At 41.8% G+C, this 17,460-nt stretch overlaps 1 protein-coding gene across 9 annotated transcripts in view; it reads left to right on the top strand.

Moving 5' to 3' along the window:
• PEX5L (peroxisomal biogenesis factor 5 like) overlaps positions 1-17,460 on the top strand; it is a 204,837-nt gene that overhangs the window by 122,136 nt on the left and 65,241 nt on the right. For 6 of the 9 annotated variants that reach the window (XM_084768495.1, XM_084768493.1, XM_084768492.1 and 3 more), the window contains 2 exons: positions 1,482-1,586; positions 11,724-11,835. In XM_084768495.1, the coding sequence (XP_084624621.1) occupies positions 1,482-1,586; positions 11,724-11,835 (217 nt within the window). The remainder of the gene's footprint in view (positions 1-1,481; positions 1,587-11,723; positions 11,836-17,460) is intronic. The other 3 variants (XM_084768496.1, XM_084768497.1, XM_084768494.1) reach the window with 1 other exon arrangement.

Here is a 17,460-nt window from a genome sequence, read left to right as displayed (position 1 = left end):
ACACCTCACTTCCCTTTACTCTTCCAGAAGTTAGTGAGTCTAAAGATCAAAGCCACGTAGTCTTTAGAGAACACATATGAAAATTATAACTGATACATGTGGGACATAAGCGCTCCAGTACTTACAATCCCTTCTTGAAAAGCAGCACATGGGCATTTAATAATGCAGTCGTTACCCCAAAACAGAGCTACAGAACTACCAAAAGGCCCACACATCTTAAAATCTATTAACTATATAAAAAAAAGGTTTCCTTTATTTATGTAAATATAAACTATGACTGGCTACATTTTAGGAAGTTAGAACCTGAGTAAATGGAAGGGCTTGCTCCCTAAATGGAACCTGCTCTCTAGATGTCCTTGGAACACATAAAAAGCTTTTGTGTTGCATAAGGTGAGGCTATTGAGTCTTAGTGAGTTCTGGAGTTAATTCCCTTTCCACACAATGTTCCAACAATACACACACACACACACACACACACACACACACACACACAACCTGTCCATGTGTCTCTTCACTTGTGAGACAGCTATATCTTAAGTAGATTGACAACACCCATATTATATATACAATTAGTATAAAAATTATTTTCTCTAAGAAGACCTGAGAAAAATCAAAGTTTTTTATTTGAAAACATTGAGATTATTGGGAAAGTGGTGTTTTGTTTTGTTTTGTCCTATGGTGACATCTCCAGATCTATTTTAATAAACTTGAGAATCTGATCTAACCAACCCAAAGGACAGAAGGCTGACATCCCTGGCAGACTCACAATTCTTCTTATGTGAACAAACTGACACCAGATACAGTGAGGTCACCACCCCCAACAGGACAGATTTACATGTGTACTTATAGAAATCAATTAAAAGACATTTCTAAAACTGCATTGAAGTTCCATGGTCTCAAAAACACTGAAATTAGGGGAAGAAACTCTACTTTACTCAGCTCAGGCCATCTCACAGAACACCATGAGTAATGCCCTGGTATGTGAAGCCACTGTAGAATAATTACAAGATGAGATTTGTATACATGTTATGACAAATTCACTGCAAAGTCAGATATTCTAAATACCACCCAGAGAAAGTTCTCAGCAAATCAGATCCTGGCTCTCATCTCTGCCCTAAACCAATGTGTCTAAAGCTGTCTAGTCATAATTCACAAACGAACACAACAGGAAAGCCATAGCATGCTAAAGTTGATACTATAAAAATATGTTCATATCATGTTAATTGCTTCAAATATATTATACATATAAAAATACTATGTTAAACAGGTCCGCTGTGAAGGGTGAAAAAGTAGCTAACTAAAAGTTCACAAATAATCTTTCAGATTTTGTGTGTTTTCTCCTCAGCCAAAAGCCTCAAGATTCCCTGGCACCAGCCCACCTCTTCACTCATGTCGGATTGCTCTTTAAACCTTAGCCTGTCTTGTCATAAATAACTTCACGACGCCTCCTGACACATTCGTTGTTGGTTTCACTGTTGTAGGGAAAAGGCTCTAGGGCTGCAGATAAGGCTGTTGCCATGGTGATGAAGGAGATACCGAGGGAGGAGTCTGCAGAAGAAAAGCCCCTCCTTACTGTGACATCACAGGTGGGCAGACCCATAGGGTTCCTGTAGGAAGCTGACATATGTTAATGTATCAAAAAATGTGATCATCAGCTAAAGAAAAAAAAAAGGCTAAACGGTAACTCAAGTCAATCTTCTTAAATCAGTTTCAATGAAACAACTGTACAAATATAAGTGAAAGCCAAAATTTCAAAAGAAAAAAAAACAGTTCTTGATCATGAATATCGATTTTTGTTACTCAGCATTAGTTTTAAAAATTAAGACAATATATGTACAAGTATAACACACTACTTCTTTAAAAGGAGTCTTGATAACTTTGAGAAATACCAATAACAAGCAAAAAAAAATTGAATTCCTGATAAATCTAGTCATATTATATACATATGTCAGTTTACCAGTAGATGCTCTAAATTTTCTTAAATGTTAAATATATTTCTGTTGTGACTTTGCATACTGCACATTTGTGTATACATATTTATGTCGATAACTAAGTTACAGGAATGAGCCGGAAGTCCCCACATCTCCTTGCAGAAAATGGCTCTCTGCTCCTCACACTTGGTGGCTTTGATGAGAAAGCACATTCTCTATTTTGATCACTGAGAGGCCATTTTCAGCCTTTATTGTGACACACATAGAAGAAGCCTGCATTTGTCTCTGAAGGCTTGCTGAAACTGACCCTGTACATACCCGGGGACTCCCGAAACACCCTGTAAAAGTGTCCATAAATATCTATGGCACGAATCATCGCCACCCTGTGCAGTTCCCAGTTTTAAATTATGAGATGAAAAAATATTTCTCTTGCATTTATCTTATAATTTAGTTTAGGTTGTTATGTTAAACATTTCATTTCTTCCATAACGCATTCGTAAATGCAGCGATTCTCTTCTGAATATGCACACGCCTAGAATTAGAAAAGTGGCCATTTACAGCCCTCGTGAAGCGCATTTCTGTCTAAGCTAAATTATGGCGGCTTATTTTCAGAATATCAGCAGATCTGGTCCCCAGCTGCTGCTAACATGTGTGGTTTTATTTTATTCTAAATGCCACGTTGTAAGTAATGAAAGTTATATAACACCCAAAATTGAATAAATTTTTAAGTTATTAAAGATGTCTAGGATTGGGGAATAATTGTTATGTTGTCAGGGTGGGTTTGTTGTTGTTGTCCATAAAGAAAAGATGCTTTTTCTCTGGTGTCACCAAGTTGTCTGTCCTTTACTGACTTGACCTAATGACGTGCATACCATTTTACAATGGTCACCTGCCCATCACAGTCAGACCTTTGTGAAGCCCGTAGGCAAATCACCCAGCCCATAATACCTCTACCAATGACTGGCAGGTGAGCGCACTTGGCAGTGCTGGCAGGTGACGACCCTGTGCTAATGTTGGCTCTGGTGCTAAACCATAGTATCTTGGGATACCACAATGAAGACGGGCTCCGGTGCTCTCCCAGGCCTTACAGTTTGCAGCTACTTCCCACTAATCATTTCCACATGTATGATATTATCATTATAATCTAAGCTTGAATTTAAAGTTTTATTCGCAGTGATAGTTTTGATTTTTTTTTTAATTTAGAAAAGAAATCATGCATATCAGCATCCTCGCACATTCCGAACATTTGTGTGTGCCCGGTTCCTTTTAAATCTCTGTCTAGTGTTGTGTTGACTGTTTCTGAGACACCAGTTATGACTTTACTGCATGAAAACTGTGTAATGCTTTCTTTGATGCTTCGTATTCTTACTGCATACTGGCCGGTTTATGAATCAGCAGGCAGAAGTCTGATTCATAAAACGTGATGCACCTTCTGTAATGATTACTCTATGGAACTCAGTGACAGCTGTGATAGAACAATTTCTCAATCGAATGTAGTTTTGTTAGATGACATTTTTTTTACATCACACAAGTGGCTTTTCCCCTGGTGTGCACCAGTGGCATGCCCAAGCCAAGCAGAAGCCGAGTGAGCTACAAAAGTGAGTACTTCCCACGGCAATCACAGCATCCAGTCCGTCTGCCATGCCAGTTCTTATTGTTAATCTGTGTGACTGTCCCAGTGTCTTGACATGTTTGTTCCAGTGTCTCTTGTAAAGTCCCCTCTGGCACAGCGCTGCATATTGCTGAGGACAAGGACTCATCTTCATTCCTGGTGTATCAACGCCAGCTGTCATTGTCATAGAGGCCGGATATGTTTGAGGCCAATTGCTACCTTCTCGGGATAACCACAAATGATAGATACAGAATAAGCCTCTGTAATGCATTACCTTGTTCAGTGTTTATTCAGCAGCCCGATATTTCAGCATCTTAAAAGTGTGATTATAATCGTTTGTTTAAGAACTTTTAGATGGATTTAGCTAGCTATGCTCCAGGAAGCATCTTCAGTAGATGGAACAAAACAGAAGAACTAGCCAGGTTCAAAATCTAAACCCCAGAAAATATAATTACAAATTCAACAGAAACAAATAAGTTCAAGTTCATTTTGTCATAAATTAATGCTAATTCTAGTCATTTGTAAACAGGCATGCATTGAGGAAAGGTTTAAAGGAAAAACACATAAATTGCCAGATCTTTGAGGAGAATGCTTCTCCCAGCCTGTGTTGTCTGGTGCCCACTGAGCAGTTCTGCTTTCTGGAACTTGAGACATGCTGCAAAAATTCTAAGAAGGAGGAATGTTTTGAAGGCCTACTTCACAAATATGCAAGCTATACATTAATAATTTTTATTGATCACATGTTGAAATATTTTGGGTATGCTGGATTAAATAAAATATGCTATTGAAATTATTTTTAGTTGTTAATGACCACTGAGGTTTTTATAATGTAACGTTCTTAATTTTTATATTAAGCAGCACTACTCTGAACTGTAATGCTATAAGCAAATCCAATTTTATGTACCCATGTACCCAAAGATTATGCCATTGAAAAAGAGGATTTATTTTTACAAGGCTAAAATGTCCTTAGTGAATACATTCAGAAGGAAACTTGAAAAAGTTTCATTTTGACAAATTTAGTTTCCTGATTTCTTTTTTTTTTTTTTTTAATCAAGGTATCCCAGCTCCTGTTTCCTACAGAGCACAGTGTCTTAGAACTGACTGCCATGTCTCTTCTGCATAGAGCTTTTTATTTCCTACTCCACCTGTGTGCTCTATCTGTTCCCCCTTCTTATCCCTCAGTAGGAATTTAATTTTTCTGTGTGTGATAAAGGGAGAAAGAGCAATGTCCTTGACTGGGAAAACATTCTCCAGGTGACTAAATATGGTCTCATTTGGGTTCCTGTCATCAACTCCCTCAACTGCATGTACCTACTTTCTTAGTAATAACACCGCCCAACTGCCGAATGGCAGCATCAGTCCCTTCCCCACAAATGGGTTAGTTTACTCTAACTGTCTTGCCTGGAGAAAGTCTAATTGTCTGATCTTGTTCAAGTCAAGGGTTTGGAGGATGTTTGACCATTATAAGAAGAACTAGCACGGCAATGGGGCTGGGCCTGCTCAGTGATGTTAGTACACAGATGCCTGACGTTCTCAGGTATCAGAGTGGGCGTGGCCAGGCTCTGAAAGTAGCCTTTAAGGGACGCACGATGACTAACTTAGCTTATTAATAGCCTGAGAGAATATCCCACATAAGGTCACTATTTTGATAGACATTGCATGAATCCTACACTTGCATGGAATTAATAAGCTATATAGTGGTCCCATAACAAAATGATAAATGAAAGCATATTTGACAATGACATACACTTCAAACACTCACTAACGCCATGCACAATAAGGTTTTTTTAATGCACAAATGCATATTTCTGTTTTGTTCCTATAGAAACAAAACAAGATTACAATACCTGTTACTGTAATATTTTATGTCAATGTTACAAACGTGAGATTATTTGTCAGTTGTTTCCAATTTATAGCCACCCTGGTTTCATTTCTATTGCTGGAACAAATACCCTCACAAAAAAATGACCTGGGGGAGAATAAGAGTTTATCTGGTTTACAGTTCCAGATGGCAGTCCATTATTGTTGGGAAGTCATGGCAGAAAGCTACAGCACCACATCCACAGTTAAGAGAAAAAAGAGAACATATGCATCCTTAATTTCTGCCTCTTAGCCAGCTTTTTCCTTTCTTGGACTATTGGAGATCCCCTGCCTAGGGAATGACACCACCCACCATGGGAGGTGTGTTACCTCAGTGAGCAATCAAGACAATCCCGTACTGACATGCCCACATCCCAACCTGACCTAAATAATTTCTTATTAAGACTCTCTGGTATCAAGTTGAACACTAAAACTGACCAGCACACTAGCCTTATTGTTTTAACTTTTTAAATTATTCTTTAAGTATTGAAATGCTTAAGCAATTAAACAGAATGTTTACCTTAAGTGAAACCGGCAGTGTTGCCATGAATTAATGTCTTGTATCCTGTTTGATTATCTGAAATGCATTACTGTTAATGCTTAGTAATATGTTGACACAAACTTTTCACTCTATTTCTTTTAATAAACCACCTAAGTGATAGATTTATTCAAAGATAAATAAAGTTAAATTTTAGCCACAACATAAGGGACATAATTATGCTCTCTTGTTTAAGCAACAGAATTTATTTAAAAGTAAAATATTTTCCAACGAGGTCATAAATTTGAAAAGGAGCATGGAGGGTTTGGAAGGAGGAATGGGAAGGGAGAAATGATGTAATTATATTATAATCTCAAAAAAATAAAAGAAACACCTGAGCAGTGGTGGCTTATGCTTTTAATCCCAGCACTTGGGAATCAGAGGCAGGGAGGTCTCTGAGTTCGAGACCAGCCTGGTTTACAAAGTGAGTTCCAGGGTAGCCAGAGCTACACACTGAGAAACTTTGTCTTGAAAAAAAAACAAACAAAATAAATAAAAGGAATAATTTTTAAGTAAAACATTTCCTTACAATGTGGTTCAAATAGATCACATAATAAAACTTTTTAAACATTAAAACTAGAGGAGTTAAAAATAGAACTAAGGCAAGAGTATTTTCTTTTCCCTTTCTTAAAAAAAATCTGAGTATAGACTCTTTTTTTTTCCTCTAAGATTTATTTATTTATTATATAATGCCAGAAGAGAACACCAGATCTCATTATAGATGGTGGTGAGTTACCATGTGGTTGCTGGGAATTGAACTCAGGACCTTTGGAAGAACAGAGAGTGCTCTTAACCTCTGAGCCATCTCTCCAGCCCAGCAAGGGTATTTTCAAATGAAGTATTAGGATAGCAGTCCACTAGAGCTGAGTGATGTTGCCTCCATCTTTGTGACAGCATCAACTGGCCAGTCTCACTAGGTCACAATTCAGTTGAAATCATTTGACTGAATATTTGATTACCAATAAAGAGTAAAGAAAGGGCTCCATTGTTTTTTGCATCTTGATTTACAAGGAAGCCCTTCATGCAAATTCCTACCAGCCTTCTTTTTCTATAGTCCCCAATTTCTGTGTCTGCTGAAGTATTCTTCCTTCAAACTTGGCAGATCCCGGTTTCTGATTACAGATCAGAAGTGGGGTTCGGAGAGTATGTGTTGAGGTAGCTTTGCCTTCCTGTTCACATATGTCCATGTCCTTCTGGCCAGTGGGGACGGTGCTGAGTCCACATAGGCCTGAGTGTCCACTGCTTTAGATGTTAACTCTTGTCAATCTTTACCTCTTAGGAGAAAAATAAGCATCCTTGGCAGCATCACAAAATGGCCCTTAGGTGCCACCATATTCCCCACTTACAAAGACACAACTCTGGAGGGAAGTGGGCCTGAATGTCTAAGTTAAGGCTTTGCGGGAAGTTTCTAAACATTTTTAAAGACCACTGATGTCTCCATAGCGTGCTCAAATTCACTCTGACCTCCAGGATGCCCACATGATCATTCCATTGTATAACCAGCCAGTTTCACCACATAAAGCTGGTCCACAGTCATTAAACACTGCTATAGTATGTGAAAAAAAATAATGAGGGCTCCAATGTCATGGCAGTTGTAGTCTAACGAGGAGGGGAGCAGTGAGACTAAGCTGGGGACACTACATAAGAACAGGTATGGAGAGGACTCAGAAAGGTGCTCACTGCAGTGACTCAGGTCAAGGTGTGCCCATTACAGGGACTCCTGCAAGAGAAGCAAGCATCTATTACCACCACGGAGCTTGTTTTGCTTGGGCACTTAGAAATGAAACTAGAGCCTTGCATATGCTAAGCACGTGTTCTCTCACTGAGCTACACTCCCCACCCCACCCCCCCCAATGACCTCTGAGCTATGCAAACCCTTGAGAAGAGGCCACAGCCAGGTAATAAGTGGAAACATGAAGATGCGAACAGACAGACAGAGCCCTCGCCCGTAAGAAACTGAGCCTCTGGGACGCAGATGTGATGATCTGATTAATCTAAGAATCTGGTTATCAAAATTACACCCACCAGACTCAGTTCTTAGCAAAGAATTAGAAACCTTTGAATCACATTTTAATAACTTCAGTGTGCTTTGTTCCCAAAGCCTTAAATGGGGGAAATTGATAAAGCGTTTTTCAAATGAGCTGAAGTAAATCTAACAGCCAATAAAACCTGCTGCTCAGGAATAAGAAAAGAACCCATAGCACGCGATTTGAAAGTAAAGTTTAGAGGTGTTGTGTGGGGACTCCATTCAATTTGAGCATTTCCTTTATGGCCTGAAAGATTTTTTTTTACTTTGAAGTAACCACAAGAAAAACCATCTGCTTGTTTAAGAATGAGGAGGAGGGCAGGGGGAGAGCTGTTCCTGTCTACACACTTTAAAATACCACTGCCCAGACTAAAAGATACAGTTTACTTCCACTATGTGAGATACAGATGTTTGTGTCTTAAGTTCCTGCCAAGCCATTGTTTCACTTGCCAGCCATTTCCTAGGAGCTATGAAGGGTGTAAGTAAGTGAGCTGCAGTTGTGTCTGACCTCGGACCCTGGAAGGGAGTCTTCCTTTGTTTTCATGATGTCTCCTACCTCAGCCTCCACATCTTCACTGAAGCCCAAGCTCTTTCCGACCCATTTTAGTGACTTTTCCAGGCTGTCATTTGGCCTTTCATCTTCTGCATCTGGAACCCCAGCATCACCCCCCACTTCAGCAGAGCACCGCCACGCTGATCCAGCCTAGGGAAACGCTAACTCTAAAGGCCGTTCACTGTGCCCTCCTGTCTTGTGTCTTCGGAGCAAAACCTCAAGAAAATGACGTAGTGACACAAGGTGGCTGTCACAGTGCTGCCATCAATCCTGGAGTCAGCAGTAGTCAGAAGCAGGACTGGACACTGAAGAGGTACCAGCCTGCAGAGCTCTTTCTGAGCCACCATGCCCTGCCTCCCGTGCTGCCTGAACCCAGAGCACCGCTGGTTCTTCCTTCCTTCGGGGAATCCATCTGAAATTTGAACAAATGACTCAACAACAACAACAAAATTCTATTGCCTTTGACCAGGGTGGCTTCCGCAAGGAAGCCCTTATCCAATAGTGCCTTTCATTTGTTTTTCCATCTAGATGTTGGTATAAGCAATGTTTTTTCTGGAATTAACCAAATGTACAGGGTGGTTTTCAGCATTACAAAAATTATCTGCAGAAGTTGATGACTCTGATATTCTAAGCTATAGTAACTCAGGCCTGTTCTGCATGTCCTGTACCCGGGATCAGGATTCAGGGATAAATTCTTAGCCCTTCATTGTTTTGAAAAAGGGAGTACCAGAGAATGTTTCTTGTAATATAACTTGTCTTTATCTATATCAAAAAGTGGTACAGGTTGAGCATTTCTAGTTTGAAAGTCTCTTAAGATTCCAAAACTTATCCATATGAAGCCACAAGTAGAAGCCCCTGACTTCACACAGCAGATGTCAGCTGAAACACAGGCAGACACACAACAGCCACCACATAAACTTACCTCTGGGCATGTGTGTGAGCTCTATATGAAATACAAGTGATCTTTGAGTTTACACATAGATCCTATACCCAAGTCAGCCCCTTCTGCAGTCATGAACATTTCAAAAACAAGCAGTATCTAAATTCTTTCAGGAATTAAAAATCACAGTGAAGAAATATTCAAGCCATATTTTTTAAAGCAACACAAAGAGAATTTAGTTATACATACTTATCTGTTCGTAAATTTAAACTCTCCTTAGGTAAGTCCTGGTTATCAAAGAAATAGCTGTGACATCATAACTAAGTGTTTACATTTTTAAAGTCACAGTTGTGTGCATCTTATACACAATAGCCAATAAGCCAGGAAGAACAAAGGCAAGTAGCTGGTCATCAGAACACGTTGCTTAGTGAGTGCAGGTCCTGTTAGAGTAGCATCTCAGAGCATCGTGTGATGCCATGGTGAACTTCAGCCTCCACGAATCTTGACATTGTGGCATCCAGACTCCATTCCACAGGAAAGATTCATTTCATTACTGAGGGTCAAAAGAGCCGGTGCCACCAGAACGCACAGCATTGTCTGGGTCCTAGAGACTGTCCCCTGCACAAACTGCCTGTATGAGAAACTGACCTGGACACAGAATCACAAGGGATTAGCCACTTTGTCATTTTTCTGGTGTATTATGTGACTTGTCAATGGTTTCAGGTACATTTTAGGATCATAAAATCAACTTGTGCCAGAAAATATTTCAGCCACTTCCTAAACTTGAGTTGTTCACGACATCTTTAAAAATTCAAATGTGTTACTCAAAAACTACAATGAGTTCACAGACCCCAACACCTTAACTATCTTAAAATAATAATCTCAGGTGATGCCAAGAGGAATGGAAACAAAAGCAAAGAGATGGGATTTCATTCAGAGGCTAAAGGAATATCTTTAAAAACAGTCAAACAAAATGCACAGCCGCCTTAGAAAACGTGATTCCTGCTGACGTGTGTCTTTGTATGTAGTAACATTAAAACTAACAATAACTGATGAATGAGTAACACCATTGACTTAGACACTAAAAGAGCGATGTTCTTTGTGGTAGCTCTCAATAGTATCCACAAATATGCATGAGAACCAAATGCTTAATTCTCTATAAAAAGCTCCTGTGGAGGAATGAGGTTTGACGCATGGAAGTCACAACAGCCCTGTGTCTGGTGACCTTGAACCACTTTATTGACACTGAGCAGAAGGAACAATGACACAGCGATGAGTGGATCTCTAAAATATTTTGACTCGGCAATATTCCAAAACCCATAGTTTCTTCTTTTATGTTTCCTTGAGAAAAACTCAAAACCTTGGCAGGTAGTTATTAAAATTCTAGATACTTCGAGGCATGTCTTCTCTTGACCATATGTTGAATCAAACAACTGTGCCACTCCCAAAGAACCAAGATGCCCAAGTTAGGGATGAACCACTTGTGTATATGTTTATTTTTCTCTCTTAGCCAGAAAAGGGTGGTCTCAAAATGAAGCAGAGCAACTAAAAGTAAATAGCTGCCCACTACCAGTGATTAGGGACCCACTAAACCAATCTCTCAGTTAGAACTTTAAGTCTAACTGAAAGATTATTAAATTATAGAATGAATTACTGGGAAAATAAGATTATGCTTATAGGAATCTATTCCCATAGACTAAAGGTTTTTTGCAAATACCTTCTAGATGCCAAGACAGGTAATATATAATACTATTTCTTGTCTCAAATATTTGTTATGTCCTACAAAGCCATTCTAAGGCGAGGAGGTGGTTTGTTCTAGGCACCTTGAGCTACTAAGAAGGGAACAAAAATTGTGTTCATCCATCCAACCACGCAGGTCCATGTGTGTGCACATCTCACCCATAGACATCAATCCCTCACCAGAGCCCATCACCATGGAGTCTGAAGCCATGTTCCAATGCTTTCTAGACCAATGCAGAGTGGCGTTAGCCCATAGCAACTGCAATGGATCAAGTGTCTTTTCTCACCTACTGAAATTAGAGGCTAAATCTAAAGCCACTCCCAGGGGGGGGAAGGAACAAACAGGCATAAGCTTAACCACTGAAGTTGGCTGCATCAAAAATACATTAACAGTGCTGAAGACTCATTCCCTACCCGTGGTAATGTTTTGTTTTCTCTACTGCCTTACCCCATTATTTATTTATGTTTGTGTTTATTTCAGTAGGCTTGCTTGTCCCCTTGTGTTGCAGGGCTGCATTTTTCTTTTACGTGCTTCCACAGCTTAACAGAGAAGACCTTTGACACTTGTGTCCTTTGTTCTCAGCTGGTGAACGAACAGCAGGAAAGCCGACCTCTCCTGAGCCCCTCCATCGATGACTTCCTCTGTGAAACCAAATCTGAGGCCATTGCAAAGCCAGTAACGTCCAACACCGCCGGTAACGCATTTCTAACTATGCTCAAGTGGAGTGCATTTTACCTCCAAATCCACGTATTTTTCCTCTGGGCATTTTGCTAAAGAAGTGGGGGGTAGGGGTTGTTATATATGGACATTTGCATATGGAAACATGCCTGTGGAGGTCAGAGGACAGCTCATGACAGATGGCTCCTCTCCACCGCCTGGATCCCAGGGATTGAACTTACTCTACCAGGGTTGGGTGGCAGCAAATGCCTCCACCTGCCAAGCCACCTCACCATCCCCCCCTCACCATCCTCCCCTCACCATCCCCCCCTCACCATCCCCCCCTCACCATCCCCCCCTCACCATCCCCCCTCACCATCCTCCCCTCACCATCCTCCCCTCACCATCCCCCCCTCACCATCCCCCCCTCACCATCCCCCCCTCACCATCCTCCCCTCACCATCCTCCCCTCACCATCCCCCCCTCACCATCCCCCCCTCACCATCCCCCCCTCACCATCCCCCCCTCACCATCCTCCCCTCACCATCCTCCCCTCACCATCCCCCCCTCACCATCCCCCCCTCACCATCCTCCCCTCACCATCCTCCCCTCACCATCCCCCCCTCACCATCCTCCCCTCACCATCCTCCCCCCCTAGGCATTTTAAGTGCGAGATAATGTTTGCAACCATGTGACTTTGGGGTGTATGCATTTCAGCAGAAGCTAATAAATGCTTTTTGATTACGTAGGAACCTACACTGTTTACCTCCCACTCCATTTTGCTTGCCTTGAACGCACTGCTATTCTCACTTAGGTTTTTGGTTCATGTACTCCTGTGTTTCAGAACCCACCGTTTTATAAATGACAGCCGTCATTGCAGAGTGAGAGACTGGAAATTCAGCTTGACAGTCCAATTCATTTTTTAAAAATGCTTTGTGAAACCAAAGTCCAACCAAATAAAAAATGTTGTGACAGACTCAGTAGAGTTAAATGGCGGTTAAAACAACTCTACAGACATGGGATAGTGTAGAGCCGTTTAAACGTGTTCCCTGACCTCCCTTACAACTTATCTGCACACTCCGACTTGTACATACACATCCCGGAGTTCAACAATCTCAACAGAACATGCTTATCCGCTCGGTGCTTGGCACATGTGGAGCGAGCACGCAGTGACCCTCAATGTGAGCAGTGAGGGCTGCAGGCCACGGGCCAGATCCGCATGTCTCCTCCGGTCCTCCTTTCTAGATCTGCCTCATTTGGCCAACATTTGAGATCAAAGATGTGCTCTTCCAATAGTAAGCAAAGCTTGGTGTTTAAGGACGGGAAACGGAGATTACAGCGAATGGGCGATACCAATTAATATGAGAAGACCCTGATCTCTCACTTTCTCCTTAAATTAGTCCCACTTTCCCACGGTGGCCTCCACTGGCGAGTGGCTTATTTTCTCACTTCTTGCAATCTTCAGTGAAGAAAATCAGATAGCAAACAAAAGGTGGTGGTTTTCTCAGACTGCTAAAAATTACTACAGAAAGAGGAGCTCTTGCCAGGTGGTGGTGGCAGGGGTGGAAGAGTGAATAACCGGAAAGTTCAGGCGATCAGACCTCGTGCGTTCTCCTCCCAGCTCAGCATCTTGAGGTAGCTTCGGCTTCCCCCAGCCATCTGGAAAGCATAGCTGAGCCTCCACTTCCTTCTCTAATAACTGTGCCACCCTTACCTTGTAAACCGCTTCAGAAGGTGGATGAAACCATCTAGGGATAGATTGACGAAGGTAAACACTAGCCAGGGAGGGGTCACCCCATTGCTAGCAGGGGACAGCATTCCTGACACGTCCCTCTCTGCTGCTTAACATCACATCCAGGTGACTGTTCTCTAAACTCAGCTGTCACTCGGGGTGCTCAGGGCCACAGAGTGGAGCTGGCTGCAATCTAAACAGAATGTTCCATCTGGAATTCAGACTGTCCATTCTGGCTAACGCTGACCTCCGAAGCTGGACCTCAGCCCTCTGAAACCAGATAGCTACCTCAGAAAATACAGAGCCTGTGTCTCTGGAGCGCTAAGGAAGCTCGTCTTCACTTTTCTTTTCTTTCTTTTTTTTTTTAATTTTATTAATTTATTCAGATTACATTGCAATTGCTGTCCCCTCACTTTTATCTTCCCGATCCTCCCTCCCTCTTTCACCCTTTCCCCCTCCCTTAACGTCTTCACTTTTTTAAATTTTTAATTAATTTATTCAGATTACAACTCAATCGTTCTCCCATCACTCGCATCCTTCCGTTCCTCCTACCCTCCCACCCCCACCCTATTACCCTCCCTTAGGTCCATGTCTGAGGGGAATCTCCTCCCCCACTTTATGGTCACAGGCTAACAAGTCTTATCTTGGTAGTCTGCCTATTCTTTCTTTGAATGCCACCAGGGCTCCCCTCCAAGGGGAGGTCATCAAATATGTGGCACCAGAGCTCATGTCAGAGTTAGTTCCTGGTCTCCACATAACTGTGGAGGATGTCCTGTCCATTGGCTAGATCAGAGTAGGGGTTCGATGTTTACAACTTGTATTGTCCTTGGTTAGTGCAAAAGTTTGAGCAGACACCCCTGGGCGCTGATCCACCCATCATGATGTTCTTGTAGGTTTCTAAGATTCTCTGGATCCTTCTATTTCCCCATCTTCTATATTTCCCTTACCTAGAGTCCCAGTAGGATGTCCTCACATCTGTCTCAATCTCCTGGTAAGTGAAAATTTTCATGGGACATGCCTTTTGGGCTAGTGCCCAAATTATAGGTGAGTATATACCATGTAAGTCTTTCTATTTCTGAGTTAACTCACTCAGAGCATCTTCACTTTTTAATTCCTGCTGAGGAAGCCACTTAGAAGCAGACAGCCCTGAGGGCTGAGAAGTGGCTCAGCCAGTAAACATTGGCTGCATAAACGTAAGAACCTGAGTTCAATCCCAGAACTCATGTTTTTTAAAAAAAAAAAACCTAAAACAAATGCTTGAAACCCCAGCACTGGGAAATGGTGGCAGGTGCCTCAGTGAGGCTTGCTGGCCTGCCACAAGCTGAGAGAAGAGACAACAGAGTCGTGGATCTCTCTGTAAACCTCACAACAAAGCACTGGCCTGACGTATCCCTGCAGCTTCTTGGGAAGATGTTGTTCCGGGCCTCTCTGGTCCTTTCTAGTGGTCCTGGGTTGTAACAGGGCTCCTTCTCCAACCTTCACATGGTACTTTATCTGTGTATTGTATCTGTCTGCACACCTGCCTGTGTCCAGATTTCCCTTTTAATGAGGATTTCTGTCATCCTGGAATGGTGGCCTGGCCTCATCCAGGACAGCTTCATCCTTAGTCACATGTCCAATAAGGTCACCTTCTGAAGTGCAGGGACTTCTACCTAGGAACCAGGAGGCGGAGCTCCACCCAATCCATAACGTGATATTCTGACTCTTTTCTGCCTTACAGTGATTTCTAATCATTCTGTCTTGGACACTTTGTTTTACAAGCTTAGAACTATATCTCTGGGCAAAAATCGCTACTTTTTAATCCCTAAAGAATGTAGTTCTTATAAAAAATCAATACAAAGTAAACAATGTATGAAATGTTTTCCCAAATTGATGAAATTTTTCTCTAACAAATTTTAAAATAATGCGTCTTTAGCTTTATTGTTTAATAAGAGAAAATAATTATGTATCCATTTTTTTTCTTGCTGTTTTGGGAACTGAACCTAGAGTCTCATACATCAAACACATTCTCGCTAAATTTTCCAGGCTGGCCTCGAACTCACTCTGTATCTTAAGCAAATTATGATTGTCCTAGTTCAGCAAAATCCTTGATTTTAAAGAAGCAGGTACACAGATGTTATTATATAATATATATGCACAAATATTATATGCAGGCTGATAACAATAAACATCCTAAAAGTTATTGAACAACAAATATTTTAAATGATTAGAGTGTCACACATGTAGTGTGACAAAATTTGCAGTATCGTATTGTATAATCTAACAACTCTAATTTATGTTTGTTAAAGCACAGGACAGATTCTCTGGACGTGGGGGTCTTTGCCATGATTTATGAAGCTACGTAACAGGGGGGCATTGAGTCATTACACCAACAGTGAATTTGGAAGGAGTATATTTCATAGTTTATAAGTTTTTTATCTCACTCTTATTTAGAGTTAATATACCTATGTGTGGGGTTTCTGTGTGTAAGCCGTGTAATAAAATATCTTAACCATCACGTTAGCATTAGCTTTACAGGATACATTTTTATGAAACTCGCCTGCCATGAAGCTAGTGACGTGTCTCAGAAAAGCTTAGAAATCTGGGAAGCAGGGGCTGGAGAAATGACTCTATTGTTGAAGCACTTGCTAAGCAAGCTAGCATGAAGGCAGAGGCCAGATCTCCCGGGCATTTGCCTGTAAGCCTCCCTCTGGACATGGAAACAGGGCCCCCAGCGCAAGCTGTCGAGGCTCACTGTGGTGGCGGTCTCTGGCCTTCCGAGGCCTTTCCTCAGTAAATAAGGGGGAAGAGCAACTGAGGGCTATCCCTGGTATTGTTCTAGGATGTACCCACACATGCAGAGCATGCACACACACACACACACACACACACACACACACACACAAAGACTCACAGGCACATACACATGCAGAGTGTGCAACACACTCAGGCACATACAAACACACACACACGCAGAGTATGCATACACAATACCAACAGGCACATAGACACACACATGCAGAGTATGCCTACACAACACATACAGTTACACACATACAAATGGAAAAAGAAAGACGTGAGGAGTAAATTCAATGACATGCTGCAACAAAGAAGAGAAAGTTGACTTAGTTCATTAACTAGTTTGTCTAGTTGGTAGATATATGTGAAACTTTCTATGATTGCCTGTCTAAGTCATGCTTCATTACACAGTGTTAATAACAGCCTGTCTTCTACCAACTTATCAAATTAAGACCTTTCTGTTTCTTTTGACAGGGTTTCACTATGTGGCCCTAGCTGGCCTGGCTCTCAAAGATCTGCCTCTTCCCGCCTCCTTACTTCTAGGGTTAAAGGCAGGCGCCACCGCACTGACCTCAAACAACACTTCCTTCTCGATGCTTTTCTGTTCCATTCTGAGTGGCTTTTTGAGAAGGCGCCTGGGAGAGCCTTCTGGTCTCATAGGCAACCACCCTCGGGTGCCTCGAAATGGTTAGAAATGGCTGTACATGTATCGCCTTTCACTGCCAGGGAACATTATCCAGTGGAACTTGGTTATCTAAAACAGACAGCTTCTGAGACTAGCAGCATGCCTCAAACTTTGAAAATCAGGAGTTTAAGGGGCAAGGGGAGCCATCTTATTAAGAGCCTGCATGCCCCCTCCAGGTGTAGGCGAAGGAAGTCTAGCTAGGTTTACATGGCATGCCTGCATTTGAGTCTCAGTGGAGACACCCTCTGCATTAGCTTCCTTTTGCTGCCATAACAGGGAATCACAAATACAGTGGGTGGAACGCCATGATTCTCTATTTCACATTTCTGGAAGTCAGGCGTCCTCTGATGGAGATACCGTCAGAGTGCAGCTCCTCCGCAGGCCAAGGGCATTCGTCCCTTGCTTCCTCCCACCTGCAGCTGTTGACTTGCACTTTCTTCTTCAGTCATCACAAGCAGCTTGCTCCT

Source organism: Acomys minous (assembly GCF_964271855.1).
Source record: "Acomys minous genome assembly, chromosome: 19".
NCBI lineage: Eukaryota > Metazoa > Chordata > Mammalia > Rodentia > Muridae > Acomys > Acomys minous.
The sequence above is the reverse complement of the archived record's forward strand: the minus strand, read 5'-3'. Positions and strand labels throughout refer to the sequence as shown.